The sequence below is a fragment of the Branchiostoma lanceolatum genome, chromosome 8 (assembly GCF_035083965.1).
Source record: "Branchiostoma lanceolatum isolate klBraLanc5 chromosome 8, klBraLanc5.hap2, whole genome shotgun sequence".
NCBI classification, from domain to species: domain Eukaryota; kingdom Metazoa; phylum Chordata; class Leptocardii; order Amphioxiformes; family Branchiostomatidae; genus Branchiostoma; species Branchiostoma lanceolatum.
In genome coordinates, this window is record NC_089729.1 from 4105235 (window position 1) to 4128068 (window position 22834).

At 40.4% G+C, this 22834-nt stretch overlaps 4 protein-coding genes across 4 annotated transcripts; 2 read left to right on the top strand and 2 right to left on the bottom strand.

Moving 5' to 3' along the window:
- The first annotated feature begins 14 nt into the window (after positions 1-14).
- On the top strand, positions 15-6384 carry LOC136439937 (N-alpha-acetyltransferase 60-like). The gene is made up of 5 exons (XM_066435614.1): positions 15-752; positions 1737-1866; positions 2176-2272; positions 2826-3056; positions 3330-6384. Exons 1-5 carry the CDS (start codon positions 643-645, stop codon positions 3488-3490), a joined length of 729 nt encoding a protein of 242 aa, XP_066291711.1. The 5' UTR covers positions 15-642; the 3' UTR covers positions 3491-6384.
- Positions 6385-7644: 1260 nt separating this feature from the next.
- LOC136439934 (xylosyl- and glucuronyltransferase LARGE1-like) lies at positions 7645-15578 on the bottom strand. Its single transcript, XM_066435607.1, has 18 exons — positions 15367-15578; positions 14512-14680; positions 14154-14210; positions 13825-13902; positions 13548-13615; positions 13302-13353; positions 13000-13105; positions 12419-12543; positions 11932-12086; positions 11527-11602; positions 11141-11187; positions 10840-10914; positions 10511-10592; positions 10270-10345; positions 9783-9900; positions 9389-9478; positions 8577-8658; positions 7645-7768 (listed from the first exon to the last, which is right to left on the bottom strand). The coding sequence occupies exons 1-18, from the start codon at positions 15507-15509 to the stop codon at positions 7664-7666; spliced, it is 1704 nt and encodes a 567-aa protein (XP_066291704.1). The 5' UTR covers positions 15510-15578; the 3' UTR covers positions 7645-7663.
- A 160-nt stretch (positions 15579-15738) lies between these two features.
- LOC136439939 (NADH dehydrogenase [ubiquinone] 1 beta subcomplex subunit 8, mitochondrial-like) lies at positions 15739-17836 on the top strand. The gene is made up of 5 exons (XM_066435615.1): positions 15739-15873; positions 16174-16391; positions 16732-16799; positions 17130-17220; positions 17390-17836. Exons 1-5 carry the CDS (start codon positions 15789-15791, stop codon positions 17492-17494), a joined length of 567 nt encoding a protein of 188 aa, XP_066291712.1. The 5' UTR covers positions 15739-15788; the 3' UTR covers positions 17495-17836.
- Position 17837: 1 nt separating this feature from the next.
- LOC136439936 (E3 ubiquitin-protein ligase NRDP1-like) lies at positions 17838-22284 on the bottom strand. Its single transcript, XM_066435613.1, has 6 exons — positions 21704-22284; positions 20369-20554; positions 19729-20139; positions 19151-19420; positions 18915-18966; positions 17838-18550 (listed from the first exon to the last, which is right to left on the bottom strand). Exons 2-6 carry the CDS (start codon positions 20551-20553, stop codon positions 18461-18463), a joined length of 1008 nt encoding a protein of 335 aa, XP_066291710.1. The 5' UTR covers position 20554; positions 21704-22284; the 3' UTR covers positions 17838-18460.
- Positions 22285-22834: the final 550 nt, after the last annotated feature.

Below are 22834 nucleotides of genomic sequence, written 5' to 3' on the forward strand. Positions count from 1 at the left end.
TGACCCTAATCTGATAAACGATGTGTGGATAATGGTGATCGGGAAATACGTCAACAAAAACATCCGATAAGATGATTCTGTTGCCGTCCAGGAGATAAGAAGAGTGTTCCTTCGGGTCCGGAGTACCAGACAAGCGCTACGTTGTGTGATTCCGAGGTCAAAATCCTGCGAATCTACCGATTTTCAGCACAGGAGTCTACAAGACAAGAAAGGGGAGGGAGGGGGGCGCCGCTTGTTTGAAAACCAGATATCGGGTACTGTTTACAACTGACGTTATACTATTTAACACGGTAATGTGGAGATTTAACTCTTCATGGCTGTCAGATAACCGAGGTAAGCCACGGCCTTGAGGGAGCAGGGAGACTTCAGGACCGACAGGAAGGCCGTGGTTTGGGACAGGGCGCGTTCAGTGCTGAAACGGCTTCTTCTGAAACTACAAAGAACAAGACTGCTATGTACACTGCTGTTGATGATACTCTAGAATGTCTGGATACAGGAATACGTTCAACTCAACACACCAGGAAGAATTTCCAATACCGTGATCCAGATTTCATGGAAGAGAAAACATTATCAATGTCATAAGACAGTCAGATAGTGGAGAGAAAGAATTGAAAACATTTGAAGGTAGTGGTAGTGAGAAAGATGAGCTGCGTACAGCCGTCGACCATGGTCAACGATGTGCAGCTCCGTTTCCTCTGTCCAGAAGACATCCACACGGTCAAGAAGCTGTGTTCAGACTGGTTCCCTATCGAGTAAGTACACTAAATCGTGAAATGTATGCGGCGTTTTAGTTTCATGGTGACCTCTTACTGTGAAATCATAACACCGCAAATGTGTGCTTTGTAATCCTACTATACTACTTACAGAATTGTTTTAACCGCAAACATCACAAACACCTCCATTTCCCTCCTTCTGCAAAGCAAAAGCACTGCGAACATAAAGACATTTACAGTATTTATAGTTAACCTATAGTTTCTAGCATTGATACTATTGGAATGTCAATTGTATGGTAAGCCTACAAGGAGACTCAAGTTTGTTTTCATAGATTTCCTCGAAACATTGCCGTATTGTAATGGTGGTAACTTATTCCATTATGTTTTGCTGTAACTATCATATGATTGGATGTGTATACACAAAATCTGTCATTTGAGTAAGATGTCTGATACTGTAAATCACTTTAAATATAGCGGCAGGAAAATATAGCGGTTGAGGGAAAATGGAGTAGGTCACGGCACTTAATTTTAACGGTGGGAACAAACATTACTGTCTCAAATATTAGTGATCAAATATTAGCGATGATGAAATTGTAGCCGTTGACTAGTTGACCGTTAAATCAGCTAGAATTAAGTTACAGTTAACAAATCAAGAATTACAGTATGTAAGTTTATCTGTTTGCTCATATATCTCTCTCCAGGTATAAAACCTGGTGTTTTCAGTCCTATCATTAGTCACTGACGAAAGACAGTGGATGCAGTCTGAAACGTCTGACTGTTTCAAAATCTTATCCAGTTGCTTGAGTAATCATTTTTGGCGTATCTTATTAGCTCACCTCACCTCACCTATCCCTTGACCTCTTCTTGGGTCGTTGGGGCACCATGAATATGTCCTCCACCATCCTTCTCCACCTCACTCTATCCTCTGCCACTCTCACTGCTGCTGCCAAGCTTAATCCTGTCCACTCTTATTACCTGGATGTCTAACCTTCATCAACGTATCTCTTGTATGATTTCTGACAGGTATCCTGACTCCTGGTATGAGGAGATTACGTCCAACCCCAAGTTCTTCTCCCTGGCAGCCACCTATCACTCCAACATCATTGGGCTCATTGTGTCAGAGGTCAAGTCAAGAAACAAGATACACAAAGAGGTAATGGGCTATCTATATCAATAACGAGTTAACTAACCATTAGTTAAAGTCCAGATGTTAAGATTTGTTTTAAGCCCAGATATTCACATTCATTTTAGATACAAATGTATGGTTGGGAATTTAACATGTTCCAAGGTACTTGTATTAAGTTGTAACTGCGTAATAAAGCTAGTTTCTGCTCATGTAAACCCTGGCATGGAAAGATATGTTTACAATTTGTAAAGAGATCTGTAAAAGGTTTTGGTAGATTATTAAGTTTACTATGAATGATGAATGAACGCTTGTTGTATTTTGTACATGTTTCCTTAGGATCGCACCATCCTGGCCTCTAGTTACCCCGACAACACACAGGTGGCCTATATCCTCAGTCTGGGGGTGGTGCAGGAGTACAGGCAGCATGGGATAGGTGAGGAGACTCCGTCTGACAATCATAGTGGCTTATACTGTAAATGCATCGTGTGGTTTTGATTCTGCCGTAGGGAGAAAATGGTGTGTTTGCGGTGAGTTTAAGTTCGCGTTTGAGACAGTAGTAGACAAGGGGGTAGGAGGGAAAAAAAATTTCGCAGTGGTTTTAACTTATCAGCTAAGAGTTTACAGCAAAAACCACGAACATAAAACCACCCCAACGCCCTTCTAAGTCATTAGCTGTACAGTGTATGTTAAGAGTTTATAATAGTGTGAGCAGAAAGCTACTCTATGATACAGGATATACAATAGTTTGTGTTCTTGTGGCATGTAATCTGTCTATCAATGTTTCTAAAGTTGTTCTGAGAAGCCTTTTAATTAAAATTGTTAGCCTGGGTGCCATCCGATTATTACATGGGGTTCCTACACTTGCTGCCCTGAAAAAATTTTTTCAGGGTAGCGAGTGTGGAGCCCCAGTAGTAATTGGATGGCACCCAGGCTATTAATGGTGCCATTACATCTGATTTAACCCTTCTACGTTTCCCTCATCTCAGCCTCCCTCCTACTGGAGACCCTGCTGTCCCACCTGACCACCAGTGAGAGACACAACGTGAAGGCGGTGTACCTACACGTCCTCACCACCAACACCACAGCCATACGCTTCTACGAGCACAGGAGCTTCCGCCGCCATAACTACTTGCCATACTACTATGCCATCAAAGGGGTCCCAAAGGACGGCTTTTCATATGTGCTGTATATAAATGGAGGGAAGCCACCATGGACTTTTACATATCCTTTTTGTGACATCTCTACCTGCAAACTTGTAGTGACAAGTTCTCTTCGGCTACTTTGGAAGACTTTTTTTCAGAGCTGGTAACAAATGCATGAAGTGTGTTTCACTAGTGTCTTAATTATGATATGTTAAATTTTACATGTAGTCTAAACAAAGCATAAGGTCTAGCAGTCCGCAATGTTGTAAGTGTATGAAATTAGAAGTCTATGTCTTACCATACTGCCTGCCATGTCACAAACCTGCTACTGCCTTCCTTAACTCCTTCTTACAGATTGCATCTCGTACATGTTTGCCCACTTACAGCACCTGCAGCTGTGTTCCCTGCCTCAACGACTGTTCCGTAGACTCAGTACAACAGTCTGGGGCGTCGTACCACTCCTGTATTCCCCTCACCGAAAAACAAACGGGCCCTGTCACACCATGTGAACTGTAAGGGCCCTGTCACACCATGTGAACTGTACAGGGCCTGTCACTCCATGTGAACTGTATGGGCCCTGTCACACCATGTGAACTGTACGGGCCCTGTCACACCGTGTGAACTGTAATTGGGCCCTGTCACTCCATGTGAACTGAACAGGCCCTGTCACACCATGTGAACTGTACAGGCCCTGTCACACCATGTGAACTGTAAGGGCCCTGTCACACCATGTGAACTGTACGGGCCCTGTCACGCCATGTGAACAGTACAAGCCCAGAGTGTCACACCATGTGAACCGTACAGGCTCAGAGTGTCACACCATGTGAACAGTACAGGCCCTGTCACACCATGTGAACTGTACGGGCCCTGTCACACCTTGTGAACTGTACGGGCCCTGTCACACCATGTGGTGCCTAAAGATGTGCAATCTGTGTCTGTCTGTGTTGTTTTATCAAACCATTGTGGGATGATCTGTCCCTGCAATGGAAAAATAGGATATCACTATGTACAGTGTAGCTTAGTGTTGTCAACTGTGCCTAGAATATGGTGAAATAATGTAACTGTGCTGCAGAATGTATTGTATGAAAAGCACATTGTCACAACATTGTGTAGCATTGCATGTGTGTTTAGTATTTACAAAGCAGTATTCTTTGATGTTTTCACATCAATCACAAGTTGCACATGCTGCACTGTGAAGCATTTAGATCACATTGGAGTTGTGCAGGTAATGAACAGGGAACAGATGTGAGGAACAGTATATCTGCTATCACACCCAGCCATCATCCACCATGCCATCTGTCACTGGACAATGTGTCACTGCACCAGAGAGAAGATTGTGTCTAAGTCTGAGTCACTGAGAAAAATCATATCATTCTGCAATATTAACATATTAAAAACAGAATTGTAGACTGCAGTAAAGCTGTATAGAAAGAGTGTGTAAGCTGTGCATGTAAACATAGGTCTTTTTTACACCCACAACTTGTAAATTCTATGAATTGGGGTCCACATTTTTACTGTACCTGGCTTTTAGTCAATCCCCTGTACAGGTCTGAAAGGTTGAGTTTTATCAGACTGTTTGTACAAAAGGGCAAGACTACACCATTTAGTTCTGTATTGGGGGTTGACTTGTGTTCCGATTCATTCCATAACATGGATGGTGAAAGTTTGTCATGTAGTGTTTTGGTGATGTGTTTATTCCCATGACAGCATGAGTCTTTTCAGGTTGTATAAAAAATGTTGTTTTACTTGTATTATTTTCATACATGTATGTCCCATGACAATTACTAGTCCTATTATGTAACCGTTGTGTTGGTCAGTATTTGTTTTATACATTTATTTTGTATTTTCAAAAAGAATTCTTGGCTCTGTGCACATTGTACAGTGAAGCATCTTATACATAGATTAAAGCTTGTGAAAACTATTTGGTAAGGTCATATAGTGGCCTATACATAAAACACTTGCCAGCCATGTTTTTTTTGTATGGCTGACAAGTTTGTGTCACGGTTTTAACACAGTGAACAGTGTGTAGTATTTATTTAGATTTCTGTACATATGAGAAAATCATATGTGTTTTAGGCAGCCTGCATGTTTTGTAACTCTTAAACAGACTTACCAATTTATGAGCAAGTCTTCAAACTACTGTATGGTTTGAAACCTAAACATGGCAACAACCTTTACTTGGCGCAAATGAAGATTCGCATTTTGCCAGTCAGATTACATATTGATTGACAGTTTATTGAGGTGTGGGGCTTTTTGATGTTATGGTGCTGTTACTGAAGAGTGTTGTGATTGACATTCATGTTCTGCTCCTGAATTTGGTCTCATGTCCACAGCCACTGAAGAGGTCTGCATCCCTCAGGCACATTGGGTTCATCTCAGTTTTTTTAGGCATTTGATGATATTTGTTGTTTTTAAATGGCTTATTCCATTCTTGGAATACAAAAAACATGAACAAGGATGGCCAAATGAAAATTGTTTTCCTCTCTCGAGACGTCCTAAGAGAATAGATTAGTTGATTAAGGGCAGTTCTAAATGTTGTTGGGTCAGAAACAGAAGCACAATTTCCAACCACTTTACATGCAACAATATGTTACGCTCGTATAATGATTATTTAGGATGAATGCCTCTTTTCTTCTTTGTGGCCTACCCAAATATTTTGAGCAATGCCTCAGGCAAGAGATGATAGACTGTTATTTTGACCCTCATGGAACATATGGCCTACGGTGTGATGAGCTCACCTAACCATATGCATGACAGGATCAAGGATGTGTCAAGCTGGTCTTGAGTGGACATGGAAATGTTTGTGTCCTCAACTTTGTTACCTCAAGGGACTTTCTTCACAAGTTTTGCTCTTTTGTAACACTTTTATTTTCGTCTGTCTAACAGAAACTACTGATTGTTATCTTTTGACAATGCTCTCACCAGGAGTTGTACATGTACCATTAAATGTTGAAACAACATGTGTTCTACTTTCTATCAGCATACATGTAGATGCATAGAAAGCAATATATCCTCACCATTACTGGTAACGGTTGATTTTGTTGAGAGCTAGAATTTTTTGCCCTTTCAATCAGCAGTTTTGCTGCTATATTTAAGGAGCACCTACGATATGCTAAGGTTCAACCGAACTACATTACTCCCAAGAGTAAATGTGCATACGGTATTACAGAACTGAATCTAAGAAGGACTATAGCTAAGATGATGTGCATGTTATTATATAATATCATCATAACACAAAAGAGACAACAGCAAGGAGCAGTATTCACAATCTTTTATTCTAAAACTCTTATTTCATACATATAGAGGTACATTTTTGTAGTACTGTACATGTTATTGTTACCTTGTGTGCAGTCCACTTTGTAAATAATTATTAATAAAGACTTGGAATACTTGCTAGTTTGAATGACAATTGTCCATGAATCACAAACAGTTCAAAGCCCATTTTTGCAATTCAAGTCTTTCTCTCCAGCAAAAATGAACATCAGATAGTCCTAATATTCACACTTTTACTTACATGAATTCAAATACATGTACATGATTGACCTATGGTTACCAGTAGTATGTACATGTATTTCAACTTTAATTTTCAAGACTAGTATACTACATGATAGAATGGACAACACAGAGTTTTCAATGCACAATGATTTTTGATGTATCAAAGAAAATCTATCTATCTACCTGTATAAGTATTTATTAAATAGGTGACATCTGAACAGATACAATAGCGATTTACTCTCATCATCATAGCCATTTTTGTCTCTTGCTTACTACATGTCTTAACATCCAACATGAATGCAGTTGTATAATTGTCTGCTAAAATCCACAGAAGCAAAGAAGGACAATTTCAGCACCGTATAATAGCATCTGCTGTGCTGTGTCTGTTGGATCGGTTTGGCCAAAATCTAAAAGCAAAGGCAAGAGAACCTCTATCCTAATTTCTCAGGAGCATATTGGGAAACACAACATTAGTTTTCCTAGGCCTACTCTCACAACAGGTAGATGTGCTATGGGGCCTTGACTTCAAACATGTCGGTGGGACAAAACTCTAAATCATCTATAACTATACACAGCTCTGGTGGACAAGCACTTTAGACTTAGTGATTACTTACCTTGATATACCTCTCAACTATTTGATTGCTTCACACATAAGGCAATCTTGGATCTGTCATTCTATATTGCTTTAAATTCTCCTAATGATTTAAAAGAACTTGATTTAAAGACCCATATAATAGTTACAAAGTTCATGTCACTGAGTTTATCACATTTACTGTGCTATGTATACACTTATACAGACATATAGAACATTACACAATCCTTACCTAAGCTAAAAAAAGCTTACTTCTATCCACTTATAAAGTGAGGTATAGTAGATACAAAAATAAAAGTCTACTAAAGTACATCATAGGAAAATAGATGAAATTTAAAACTTATGAAATTATACTTGCAACATTGAATTTCGAATTACCAAACCACAGAGATTAAACACTACTTACTGACTTATTCTTATCTAATACTGGTTGTCTCACTAAAGAGACTGTTAACATCTATTTTGGATTGCTGATAAAATTTAACACATCTACAAAAATGAATCAACTTACGTCATCTCCAACAAGTCCTAATTATCAAGGCCAAATATCAATAAATTAAGTTTTTATACACTGATGTCAGCACATGCACTCCTTCTATCTTTTGGGTTTGGTACTGCAGGGGCCAACCTTGTATTTTCTCATGATGTCAGCAACAAACTCAAACCTGGTTGCTCTGTTGTGGAGGCGCTGGAGGGGTTTCTGGAGGGGAAAACAATTTTGAAATTCTAATCCAGATGGTAGGAAAAAAAATCTCTGTATTTACTAATGACACTTAGTGTGCTTTTAGAACTATGACTCTCAGAGACACACAATGGCAGTCTATACATGAAGATTTTGACAATCATACCCAACTTAAAATCACATTTTTACCAAAACATTGCAAATCTTGAAACTTCTGAGGTGATTTTACTAATTAACAGTTTTTACGGTGATCACTCCGCCACAAAGTCATGACACCACGAATATGCGTCTCTATGTACTTTTAAAACAGTACTCAAGAATTGCTTCAACTGCAAATCTCATCATTAGAATTAAAACACCACAAAAAATCTCCTTTCCCTCCTTCAGTGAAATAAAACCACCTCAAAAGTTGATGGATTTACAGTATTTGTCTACCAGATGCTTTCTTTAATGCCATTATTACAGTCTCCATCAAAGTACACAGACTAAATACAACTACAATGTAGCTATAGCCTGTGTGTCATCCTAGTTAGTTCCAAGGCTCCCATGCTCTCCCTTCGTTAGTGAGAGTATGGGAGCCTTGGAAATTGCGTTGAACTTCTCTATACTTAATGCATCTTTTATATTGTATCATGCATTATATTATATTGTATTATGCTATGTATTGCCTAAGTGCCTTGTTGTCTTATTAAGTGTAATTGTAATGTTAGTGGTCCGCAACATCAGCTAGTCTGCCTGGCGTTCCACTGTGTATTGTATTGTTGCAATTTCGAATAAAGAATAAAGAACTTGGATGACACTCAGGCTATACCACAACAGCCATTACCTGTAGAAACTGTATGTTGGAAGATGTTGACCGGTGCGGTACGTGGATGGCCCACACGCTAGGAAGCACAAGGAACTGGTACCTTTGGGAAGATCAGAAAGCAGAGGTTATGAAGTGGAAAACAATATTTGTTTGTTTGAACCTTTGTTTATTCACGATAAGCTCAAATCGGCACGCAGGCCGCTTTTTATTGAGGTTATGAGGGAAGAGGTAAGGGTCAGATACAATATAACAAGGATACACACATATACTATCATCATATTGAACGGAGTTTACCTGTCAAAGTAGGACTGGCTTAAAAAAACAATTTGTCTATTCTGACCTTAAATCAAATAATACTGTCAAAATGGCCATCTTAAAAATAACACATCAACAAGAACATTGCACCCTGTCCCTGGTGCTGAACAACACATAAACAAGAACATTGCCTCCGTTGTCTTATTTCTGACACGGTTGATGCATAGTTTGTCTTCAATGGTTTGTCATCAATGGTTTAGTTGATGAATAGTTTGTCTTCAATGGTTTAGTTCAATAAAGTTCAATGGTTTAGTCCAATATTATATTATATAATAGTTCTAAAGTTTGTCTTCAATGGTTTGTCTTCAATGGTTTAGTTCAATAAAGTTCTAACGTTTGTCTTTTATGGTTTGTCTTCGATGGTTTAGTTCAATAAAGTTCTAAAGTTTGTCTTTTATGGTTTGTCTTCGATGGGTTAGTTCAATAAAGTTCTAAAGTTCTTAAGTTCTAAAGTTAAAGTTCTAAAGTTCTAAAGTTAAAGTTCTAAAGTTAAAGTTAAAAGAGGAGTGTCTCACCCTGCAGCTAACAGCTCCATAGTATGGGTGACTTTGTTCATCCCATAACCTGAGAACCGCTCATCGTACAGTGGAAGACTGGGAGACATCCTGTAGGCAGAGGGAAAAGCCATTCAGACAAACTACATCCTCTGTTTAGATGCAGAGAAACTTTCTGTACAGAAAGGTATACACCTAAACCGCATAAGGAAAAAAATGTAGACTATAGCTTATGAACAACAGGCAAGTGGATGATATTCTTTTGATTCTTCAGCATTCTCTTCTAACATAGGTCTCCATTTCAGCAGCTAATGCTTTGACACCTGCCTGTTGACTGTCTTAGGCCCTTTAATAGTTCTCAGCTTAATCTTTAAAAGTGCTCGAGAAAAATGTTCTCTCGGATGCTTTATCTTACCTGAGTACCAGATAAGGTTCAAACTTGTCCTGGTACGTAGAGACAGGGTAAACCTGATCTTCTGCATACCAGCGCTGATAGTCGGTGGGGCGGTGGGACTCAGGGGACTCAACAGATCGTACACACTGTCAAGGAATACTGTCTGATGAAAGTATTATAAACAGAATGTAGTATACTAGAGTATTAACATGTACCTGCAGAGAAAACATTCTGTTGTTCTGAGAGCAGTTTGAAATAAACTACTGGTAACATTAGAGTCAGTGTGTTATAGAAGAGGTACATTCAATTTACTTGCTTAGTCATTTTCTTATCCCTTTTTCACATATTGCTTTATTTGCATGTCATATATTATATCATAGGCTAACAACAATTTGAGGTCATCTGGAAGCTCAACATAGCTGTGCATGGCTCAACAACACTCATTCTCACACACAACTGGAGAGCTTGTTTGGAACTTCTAAATTTGTATCCAAAACTGAAAGGATATTGAAGGGTAAAATGTTGGCATCGTCAGCAAAGATCTGTTGTTTGAGAGCCTCTTTGTCCTGAGGGGGAGGTAGGTCCTGAAACAACAACAACTTTTAATACCATCATATTACACTATTAAAAATGAACAAATCTAACAAATCTTCAATACTATACATTTGTAGGAGGAAAGAAAATTTTACAAATAAGGCATGGGCTTCCGATATCATTCTGCTAATTTAAGAAAATCTTTGAACTTTCACCTCTTGTTCCTCTAAGAACTCGAAGGCAGGAACCACATAGGCAGTTCTGTCTGTTGGGTCTGACTGGTCATTTATAAGTAACCTGGGACAGACACAAAGTTTAGTTATTCACAGGAACAAGGTTCAGAATCATACATGTACTATATTACCTACACCAGTACAGGAGATGCCTGACATACAAACATAACATCTTGAAACAATAAGTGACTGAAATCAACAGACTGTGACAAAAATACAGTAAAACATCAGCCAACAATGTCTCTTGTCCGTCTTTCTAGAAATATTTCAAAGCTTGCACATGTCAAGACTGATTTTTTTGCATGTTTTACCTAAAGTTATCTTGAAAGTTTGGAGAAGGAATGAAGTCAGCATCCAACAGGAAGACATATTTGCTTTTCACCATTCTGAAAGAAAACAAACGACTCAAGTTTAACATGATAATTTCATTGAAATTTAACTTTTCAAATAGAATTCTTCAATCCAAACAAAGTTTAAATTCATGGAATTGGTAAGAGCCAATTGATTTTTTCATCATACTAGCTGCAACTTCTTAATCGTCCAAGATTAACCAGATATACCAGCTATTACACTAAAGCACAGAGTAGATTATCTGAGAAAACAATAACTTACCGTAGAGCCAGATTTCTCAGATAGTTGATGGGGTACTCATCGTTAACCTGAAACAAATGAAGCTACCTTTACTACATGATGTTCTACTAACTACAATGTTAACCTTCAATCCTGGGTGGCTACTTCTTATACATGTAACACTGAACCAGGTATGTTTCAACCAACCAAGCAAAATAAAAGCAATGCCAACTTGACAAGACTTCATACATAAAATCACATCTTACAGACTATACCATGTAGATGTATCTTTTATAGGAAATCCCACACTGTTATGCAAAATTCTATATTCATTTTGTGTTACATCCCAGATGGGTAGATGGTGATAGTTTGAAAGAATTTAATACTAAGGAAATAAATAGATTATTCAGAAGGATCTGTGTACTCACCACATTTGCATACACAGCCAGAACACTACAGAAGGTTCGGAACTTGGGATGTCTCAACTTCTTGTTGATGTAATATCTGTGACAGCATAGTTCACAAACATGTCAGTAAATATCTGTAACATCCAACCTGTCAGTTCCTACTTATGCTAGAGTCACATTTCCAAGCCAGGGCCCGACCAGGCTGTTTGAAAAAACAAAGAATAAAAGCTGCATATCAAGTACATACATAGCGTATGGTAAGGAATTATTTTTAAGAGTTTTGTGTGTTTTGTTGTCTCCTATATCATAGTTTTCGTTCCCGCAAGCTGCCCGGCTGGGCCCCGGGTTGGAAATGTGACCCTAGTATAACACAAATTTGAGGACAGAATTTTGAAGGTGACCACAGATATATTCTACGAATCCTACCTTTTCCAGTCGTGGTTAGTGTCAGGCTTCTCCGAGGTTGTTGGTACATACAGGGCCACTGCCATGGGCCCGTCCCAGTGTCTGATGATCCGGTCTAACATGGTAATCCGGTCCATGGAAACCTGGGTTACTAGGGTCACTGTGTCCTCCTTGTACTGAAAATAGCAGCAATTTAAACACTTTTCATTCAATTTATCACAACTTCATAAACAATACAAATTTGGAAACAAAAGGGTATCTTAGGAGAGATATCTTAAAGGTTAAACACATTCTAAGTTTCTTGAAACTTGCTTTATCCATTCTGTGAAAAATGTACAAAAAAATGTGCTATTCTTCTTTGAATAAGATATTGCAACAACAGGAATTATGTCATTTCACAGCTCAGCTGACAAATGACAATACAGAAAATTTTTTTTAGCATCTTACACATGGCTGTCCTTTTTAAGTGCAGTACATTTTTACATCAAGCCATGTTTATTCAACAAACCTCAGAGAATGTTGCATTGAAGATGTGCTCGTAGTGGAAGGTGCGTTTGTCCGCTGACACAGGGGAGAGAGAAGCTGGTGGACAGGAGGAAACGACATCCTCCCGCTCTCCAATCATTCCTCCTGCTGCTCAAACATATATTATAGGTACAAAATGTATTAGAAGAAGTGTTTAAGATCTTTGCAATTACATGTCAAAAAGTGGTCAAACTAAGTACCAAATGTCTTGAAAGGGAAGAAATTTTTTGGATAGACCTAAAGACTACAATAGAACTTGACAGGATTTTGACATTTTCAGAGAACTGATCCTAATACACTTCGATAGACTTTTAGTTCAAACTACTTTCCAAAGTAAGTACTTTCGAAAGAGACCAACTGTGGTTCTGAAGAAGTACAGGGTATTGCTAACATCCTCCTTAGGCCACACCAATTTAATTTCTTGGTTCACGGATTTTTATTTTCCCCCAAAGAAGAATTTTAGAAAAAAAATCATGAAAACAGAAGGCTGGGCTGATTTTTTTTCTTTTCTAAAATTTGTTAACCAAATCTGTTAACCAAGAAATTAAATTGGTGTGGCCTTACCTACGACAGGTTTGAGAATGATGTCGGTGAACTTGACCAGACCCATATAGCCGTGACAGAACAGCATGACCAGCACGCTCACAACCTGACGATTATTTGGTACACCCTGTAGAAATAAGCAAAGCGATGTTCAGGAAATTTTCCTTCGTGGGGTAACTTGTAGCTCACACAATACTTCACAAATGAAGGCATGTTGCAACCTGTTCCTCAAACTCAAGCAAAGTGAAGAATTTAGTCACACTTTAGTAGTAGTATCCCGTACTTAGATTATGTAAAAATATGACAATGTAAAGACTCCTTACCATATCATTTTCAGCTGCAATAAATGGATGACTTCCACTGGGAAAATCTAACCTGAAAGTAATAAATCAATGTATCAGAGGATGTCTCATACATGCATTCCTGGCTACGGTTAATTTTACATGTATCTATTGCTGACGTCTTCCACAAGTGGAGATCTAACAGCATAAGTTTCAGTTACACAGACTATAGCAAGAATTCAATAGGAACCATTTGCTACAGACTTTCTTTTGTCAAAACCACATTACCTCAGGGTCTGTCGACTTCCATCATCAAACTTCACCATAGCGATTGCACTGTAGTCAGCATCATGGACCTACAAGGGGAGATAAGTCATAAAAAATGGAAATAAATTGTACAAAAATATATTCTGTATCAGTCAGTTGTGGCAAATCATATCATCAACTTACATAGGTGATTACCTCTACTAATGGTCTTTAAATGTTCATCAAACGAAATCAAGAAATAAGTTTGAATGATCAAAATACACAATGTCATGTAGTTGTTCAGGAATAGTGTCCTTACCGAGTCCACAGATTGTAAATCAACGGCTGCACTGCGCGCTGAGAAGTAGATAGTCTTGATGTCTGTATTGGGTCTGATCTGAGAAGACAGAATATCAGCGTCAATCCTTATACAGAGATACAGTATAGTTACTTACAAATCAATCAATAGCTTACAAATGGCTAAAGCAAAACATTATCAAATGTAATCACGCAGAGCACGAGGATGATGATTTTACATACATGTAGGTTTTCCAACATTCAGGAAAAAAAAACGTATGGATAAGTATGAAGAAAAAAATTCCTATTGAAGCAGTGAAATTCAAAGTTAAGGCCAATGGGTGTACTTACTGGTAGATACTGGTACACTGCTCTCACACTGTCTGCCTTACACATCACACTCAGAACCTGATGGCAACAATAAACATGGTGAAGATGTTCACAACTTCAAAGTTCAAATATTGTCATAGACCATTTTGTAACATAACATTATCAGTAAATACATTGTATATGTGGTAAGAATGGTGATGACTAATGATGATACATCTTCAGCTGTTGATAACATTGAAGAATCTATATCTATAAGCATGTGGATATTATTCCATCAGCGCAATCTCTAACTTCTAAGACCACAAGCTGATGAAGTACTGTAGTATGATACTACAGTACTTCATAGTATTTGACACCTATGTGGCAACACCACTCCCACCTTTTGGCACAAGCTGCGCCCTCCCACAGTACAGCTGACCTCCTCCTCCCAGCGGACATGTGGGACCCACCAGCCATCCACACTGATGTGGGTCTGGTCAGTCATATGGTCCAGCAGGAGGTTACCATCCCAGTCCTCCACAACATCCGGCTCTACATCATGCTTCTTTCTGAAGGTGGAATACAACACGTTTTATTCAGATGTCTAGATACATGTTAGTCATGGAATATTTCTACTTATAGGTGGGTACGTTAATAATAGTTAATACAAACATTCATAGACATAGTGTTGAAATCCATTCATATGATTTTGATATCTAATTGTGTGAAAACTGCCTGCACCTAAATCACCAACACCAGAACCTTGACTACCCCTTTATATTCCACCAGCCTGTGAATCTAGGCAGAAGGACTTTGGTAGCACTTTTGTACAAATTATGATGTTATGACATATCAGCCAAGTCTGCATATCAAACCTTACGTTTCCAGTTTCTGCAGCTGAATACAGTGAAACAAGCTTGGTGATGTGATGCAGCATTCATTCTATAAATCAAAGTTCACATAAAGTGTATTTTTTATGAGCAAAGTAGGCAAAAATTATATACACAGGAGACTATAAAGGAAGAAATAAAAATGTTATTTCTTCCTTATCATAAACATCATCATTGACGTCTTGTAACGTTTTCAGGGAACTGACGACATGTATCTATCCTTGCGTAGATTCTTGACTTAAGAAATGCTGTTAAACAAATTATTGCATTTTCAGTAGATCGGAGTCACAGTAATTCGAGGCCTGTAAAGAATGACTACATTTGCATGTTTGTAAACAAGCTGGCGGTGTGTTGGTTTAGCTTACCGTTCTGCAGGCTGAGACCTTAGCGTGGGGAGGTATAGGACAGTCACAATGACGGACGTTAGTGAGAGGCCAAATGCAATCCAAAGGATCGCCGTTAGCGAGCAGACGGGCGCCCGACGCGCCAGTTTTCTTCTGCTTGTCATCTTCGATCAGTAGAACAACAACCCGCGGTAGCCATTTTGGAAGGTCATAGGTCGTATACAAGATCCTAATGCCGAGAACATTTTTGCATGATGATATAAGTGACTTTGGTAGGTTTTGCTCCAGTCAGTCATAAACTATCACTCACACATCACTTTATACATAAAACGATAAAATTGTCTGATTTTGTAGTGTTAAAGATCTGTTTTGGTGTCTCTAGCGGGAAAATCTAAAGCACGAATAATGAAGGCATCTACAGGGCCTTGTCGTTGAAGGACAAAATGGCGGCGGTTGGGAGGCTTGGCAGTGCGGCCATCAGGTCGTTTCTGTGGCGAAGAACGGCACTTCTCAGCTCCGTACGGTGTCGTAAGTACTTTCACTACATCCCTAAGGTTATGCACTACGATATCATGGTATCAGATGATATCAACTATCGAAGGGTGTCACATTTCTTTGACGTAAACTTTGGGTACAAATTGTAAATCTTCCAGCTTTCGAAGTCTCGGGTTAGTTTCCCCCGACATGTCCTTGGTCTACGTAACTGTCTTCAAGCTCTGTTGTTCGGTTTGATTGGTTTAATTGATTAAATAGAGTAATTTGCAGGTCTTAGTGTTAACCAAATTGCATTACGATTTGTATGGCACTGACAATGGTTTCTGCCACCAGTGTCTAAGGACGAGCTGCCAGGCCCGTACCCCAGGACCCCAGAGGAATGGGCTGCTGCAGCTGAGAAGTACGGCATGAGGGCGGAGGACTACCAGCCCTACCCTGATGACGGGACGGGGTACGGAGACTATCCCATGTTACCTGAGGAAGGTGTGGAGTCCAAGGACCCATGGGTCGACTGGGACGACAAGTGGCACAGAAGGAACTTTGGAGAAGCTGTAAGTTTCTTTTAAAAAACTTAAATTTTCTAACTTAGCCTGGAGTCCAGCATTGGTGGGGTAACGACCTTTAAAAGCAAAGCAAAGCTGAAAAGGCTGAAACGATTACGATTTATATGCAAACTTTAAAACCACAGACGTTAAAGTATTTTTCTTGTTCTGATCATGACATACCCTTGCTAAACTTGTTGTCTTATTGGACACAGATTTTAATGTCAGAGGAACAACGCCTCTTTGTTTGAATGTTGTCCCTTTATTTATTTGATATTCAAGAATCAAGATTTATGTAAGTACACTGTCGGTGTCTTTGTGTTTATGACAAACTATATTGTCTTTTCAGCCACATGTTCACATGGACGCATACACCAGGCAAAGGGTCAACCCTAGCCAGAAATATGTAGTGCCGTGGTAAGTACTTCACAGTGTTATGTTTGCACCCCCAAAGTGTCAAAGACGTGTTAAACCATCACAAATAATGTTGCAACATGAAAAGACATGCAAAAGATGCCAGGTCCAGGTATAGCCTTGTTTTTTTTATTGATGTCCAACTCCTAGCTAGGAGACCTGTTGTCGTTACTTATTGTGAAAGGAACAGTACCAGGAGACTGTCAAGGTACTAATACTAGTAATAGCTTCCTCGTCATGAGTTTCATGTTGATAAATGATAGTAGTATATCAGAATTTTTAGAAAGCACTTGTTTCTTTGTTGTGTAACTCGTTTTCTTGTTACCTCTGTAGGAAACAAATGATTGCTGCCCTCCTTGGCTTCCTTGGCTTCAATGCTGCCATGCTCTATTTTGGACAGGTGTACAAGCATGTTGTACCTGTGGTGAGTATTATTCCCCAGAACTCATGAATACACATGGCGGGGGGTTATTATCTCTTCATTGTTTCATCCTTGAGCAACATAGACATGAGAATAAATTTTCTGTCAGCAGATTTCTTTAAACTTTGTTGCATGAAAACAAACGTCTTGCTAATATTATGTCCTATCCCAGGCACCCAAGCAGTTCCCATACAATGACCTGTATCTGGAGCAAGGAGGGGATCCTGACAAGATACCAGAAGAGGACATCAAGCACTATGATTTCCCCAAGTCTTAATGTGCGCATTCACAAGATAGAAATATGCTCTAGATCTGTACAATGTCTTGGTTATGAGGAGGCATGTAGCTATGATTGTAAATCTATGGTGTGCAAGCATTCAGCATTATGCAAATTAGTGTCCTGTCAGATATCACCAAATGTCCATTTTCAGTATGGAAGGATAATTTTTTTTGTGTGTGTTAAAGACTTGATTGTGTATGATACCTACATGTCTCAAAACACCTCAATGTGTACAGACACCTTCCTAAAACCAAATACAGTATGTATTCGGCAGATTATTCTACCTTGACATGTGTAGTTTATCGATGTTCGTCACAATAAAATGAAGTTTCAGTCTCACTATGATGTACCCATTTATTGACAGTTGTGCTCACATGCTTAAATACTGTGTCACTTTGTTATACATCACACTTATACATAAAAGAAACACTGTAGTGGCTATCTGCATATTTCCAGCAGCATCCATTACTTACACTATCGGTAAGGACGGAAACAATAAAACCATGCAGACATAGGCGAATGCAAATAGCATACATGGGGTACTAGGACCTTAATGTGTGTGTCATGGTTTATTTGGTATGGAAAGCTCCATAAAAATCGTCTTCACTTGCAAAACACAAAATACTATCAAACAGAACTGTCAATACATAATAGGGTGATGTCAACGCATATGTTGCATGTGCTACACCAACAATTAAAGTGAATGTTACTTTCTGGCTTTTATCAAGATAGGTACAACTCTCAGATAAGCAACTGCTGTATACACTACTAACCCTCACTGGAGGATCCTTTTCAGAATAAATGATCAATTATACAGAAATATATACCATTACCAGGTGCACTCAAGCACACATTAGCACCAATTTAACCCGTATATGATATGCATTGTTCTATTATCTCATGGTACTCATTTGTGTTCCACTTGCTGCTATCTGACAGGTTGAATCTCTGGTGTAGCAGATTTTATGAGATGTGAAATCCCAGCAGACAGCCCTCTTGTGTGTCCAGCCGTCCACATGTTTGGCACGTCCCCCCAAACAGTTCCACAACAGGCTGTATGTGGGGCAGAGAGAGAGAGAGAAATAGATAAGTCCTAGTTCTAGACGAATGGATAACAGCAAAGTGCCAACACACTTTGTATTGTATTGTATCAAGTTACGTTTAAGTTACTTGTACAAGTGTAGTATAAACCGACTCAACAGAACATGACTGTATGAATGGTCCCTTCAAGCTTTAGTCTAACCAAGGAGGTTAAATATACAAGGAGAACGGACGGGATTAACACCCCGCTGTGCGCCTTGGTCTAACTCCGCCTCCCGCTCAATGGTGAGTTTGGCTATAGCTGCAAACGCTCGGACACTCATGAGTAGACGGACGATATGATAGTTGGCTAGTATTCTGAGAAGTTTCAACTCACCCCTTGATGCCAGCAGCAGGCGGTGTTGTTGTTCTTCGCTTCTCTGAATCTCCTGAAAGATAAGTCATCCATTTAGCAACCTGCAGTGCGTCTGTTTGTGTCACATCATGCATCGTAACAGGTATTTTGACTACTTGAAAATTTATCTTTTCTGCTAACGTTACAGCCATACTGTATTGAGCTAATAGTTATTATGCTTTGTGGACCTTTAATCCGTCTACAAAAGGATATTTTACCTATTGCATCTTCTACACTTCAGGACGGGAGTACTGTTGGTGATGACCATGTCTGTCTGAGGTCTGTCATCAGGCGAGGTGATGTTGGTCAGGTCGCTATCGGACCTGGCCAGGTGTGTGTCCGGCCGTGCGCCTGACGGAGCCGTCTGAGGCACCGCGGTCAGGAACACCTCTCCGCTGTTCCAGTCCGATAGCGTCATGACGGCCGGCTGGGACATGGACCGCTCGATGCCACGGCTTCTAGACCAGGACAGGCGGCTCTTCAACCAGCTACAGGCAAACAGTACAGGAAATGATGAAAGGAAAAGGTGTTTTGAGATGTCGACGTTCACTGAGACTCTCAAAACTTCAACCGGAAAGGACATACAGAACAATGCCGTATGGGAAAGAGCAAATAGCGACAAGGACTGGGTTAGTATTAACAGAAATCAATATTAGTTAATATTAACACAGCACTGTTTGGGGCACGAGCATCTGACTGAAATTCTGTTATCCAATTGGTCGGTGTCCTACATAGCATGTCAGTCAGATAAAAAAGCTTAATAGAAACGTACGAGCAAAAGTGAGACACGTCTTACCGCCTTTGCTGCTGATCCCTGTAGTGAATGTCCTCCGTCAGTTCCTTACGATGACATCTGACCTGTCCGCGTGACCTCCGGACACTGTCCACCACTTCTCTCTTCAGTTTCTGCTCCATACACTTTTTAGCCTTCTGGTGCGTGAACAGGTCACAGAACAGCGTCCTATGTCCGCACGCCTCGCAGTCCACGTAACGAAAGTTACAGTCTTCCAAATGTGCTGCCATGTCTCTCCGCTGCAAGATGTCTTTGCATCCTCTTGACTTGTAGGGACAGTCTAAGAACAAGAGCGGGCACTCCTCCATGTGTTCAGCTAGACCTCCTATGGTACACGTTTCTCCACAGCCTAGGTTGCACCGCATCTGTAACGCCTGCAGGGCTGACTGTAGTTCCCGTGGCGCAGGAACGAATCTGGGATGCAGAAAGTCAAATGTTAGATGATACAGTCTCGCAGATACCTTGTGATGACAAAGACATCAAAGACAGAAAACGTATCATGTGTAGGCAGGTGTAGAGCCAAAATAATGCAGGAAATGGTTATGGCCCAGATCACTGGCCCAGATCAGTATGCGAAGGACGTCTACAAAGAAACATTTCAAAACAGTTCATTTTGTTTATTACAAGCTCGGGGTGTTCTTACCTTTCTATGAATGGGGTTGCGCAGACGGGACAGACGGCGGACGTCATGCGTTTCCGTGAGACGCAGTCCTGACAGAAGACGTGCTGACAGTGCGCCATGACAGGGTCCAGTAGCACCATGTTACACAGGGGGCAGATGAGAGACTCATCCACGTCCCCAACCACACTGGTCAGCTCTACACCCATCCTGAAAGGAACGGAGGGGGTTAGAATGATAAATATTTACACCAAGTTGCACACACATGCAGGGGATAGATGATAGGATTATCCACACCCCCACCGGCACTGGTAAAGTCTACACCCATCCTGGAAGGGTCCGGAGGGACGGAAGGGGTTAAAAATGTAAGATGTACACCATGTTACACAGGGGACAGGCGAGAGACTTATCATCGACACCCCAACACACTAGTCAATTCTACACCCATCCAATTATGTCTGTATCTTTATCTGTATAGCCGGTATAACCGCCCTTCGGCGTAACACACCAGCTACAACTATTCAAGGAACAGTCCTTTTTTTGCGAAAAAATCTAGTGACGACTTTTTGTAATAAAACCTTGTCAAGAGTTTTGCAAAACGAGTTGTTGTAAGATCTCTCCTGATTGACCTTTGCCGCCCAAAAGCCTCTGGACAACCTGTCACAAAGAACCATTTTCTGTCGTCCACAACTGAGATCAAGAGGGTGCAATTTATCAGCTGATGCTGGAAAAATAAACCTTGCTTCACGGTTTCAAGTGGCTGAGTCGTTAAGCGATAAAACAGCATTCAAGTAGCAAAGGCCATCAGCATGGCGTCCCTAATCAACAATATATGAGGATTGATGTGTTTGTACATTGTATATAGCCCTATCACCCCACAGTGTACAAGCGTTTGAGAAAGAACCCGGTCAAGGAAAGTGTTTTCCATTCTGACATGCTCGGAAATTCACAAGCACTGTTGATGTAAACATTTGTTTTGTTTACCGATAACAATGTTGACAGCGACTTTTCCCTCTGCTTACATTAGTAACGCCCCTTTTTAAGCGTACACTAGAAATGCGACTGTTTTGTTCGTACCTTTGTGTAAAGTGCCATTCCATTTTGGTGCATGTAAGGCTACAGTTACACACTCAGGCTCGTGTATATGGATAAACAACTTCAACCTTGAAAGCGAGAACACACCAACAAGGGAAAGTCCGTAAGGAAAAGATTTTGTGTTTTCTTCACCCAAGGAGTACAGTCTTAAGAATTCGAACGTGCCTAATGAGTTCTGACGTAAAACAAACTTGGGCATCAGGCAAACTCCACGGGTCAGTACATGCTTTAAGAGCAGTATAACGTTAAGTCACAGACACTTACCTGTGCGATAGACAGGGCGGAGACCAAGGAAACGAGAATTGTTTAGAGGTCTCCGAGGCTCGGGGAACACTCCGCTTTGTGGAAATCCTCAGGAATCACTATGTAACAGAATCTGCTCAGTCAGTAAGCTTTTGATCCACGTGATTGTTCTCAGTGCAGTTCGCCGGGGCGGGCCCACCTGGTAGAAGGGCAGGTGAGGCTCAACTTCCGATGTGTTGACGAACACAGAACGTTTCCAAAACACATGTGACGTCGACACACCCGGCTGAGCCTTTTTACCAAGTCCTGCACGACCCGAGAGTCGAGTACCTCCCCGTGTATGGGACACCCAAAATCCGCCACTGTTGACAAAATCTCGATCTGAAAGCCTAACTGGCCAGACAACAAATAGGGTTTGAATAGTCGCTAGGTAACGCACGTCATTTGATCGGACTCCCATTCAAGACTCGGGGCGAGTAGGTCAACAGGTTGTACGGACCCGGCTCGTGTGTTGGCTGGAAATATTGCAACCCTAGAAACAGAGAACGATCATTTGACGGATCAGCGACAAATCTGTTTGTCGGTTGTTACAACCGTAGCGTGTTCTGGTATAACCCATAACTTTTCTATACATGCGACGCGCATGTGTGGGTATGAAAGAACAGGATATGATCGTGCTAGAAGATATCTTGGTTACCCGTTTAATCTCCCATTGCTCGCCAGTCTCTGTGGTTACCTCTTGAGCGACAGAAGGTAAAAGGTGCTAAGCACAAAGCTCTGCAACACAAACAATCACAGGTATCCTAGCTTAGGGTGCAGAAGAAAAGGAAAATATATGGTTCAAAGGTTAGTTTGAACAGTATAAAGATACATTCGTTAATTGGCCCGGGTCGCAGTGAGCCGATTGTTACCGATAAGAATAGGCTGATCAATTTGTCTGCGCGGAACAGTTTTTTTCTGACAATTTCTAACAGTGTCTGTGCCATTAAGTTCTAATTACAGACCACCTCTGAGTGTTACGGTTCTACTACGTGGTGGCGTAGCGGACTGGCCTCAGAGCTAGCAGGTGTATTTCTCTCTTCTTAGACAAACAGGTCAATGTTACATCATCTGATAACCGTGGCTTCAACAGTCGCACGGACGACGCCCCCT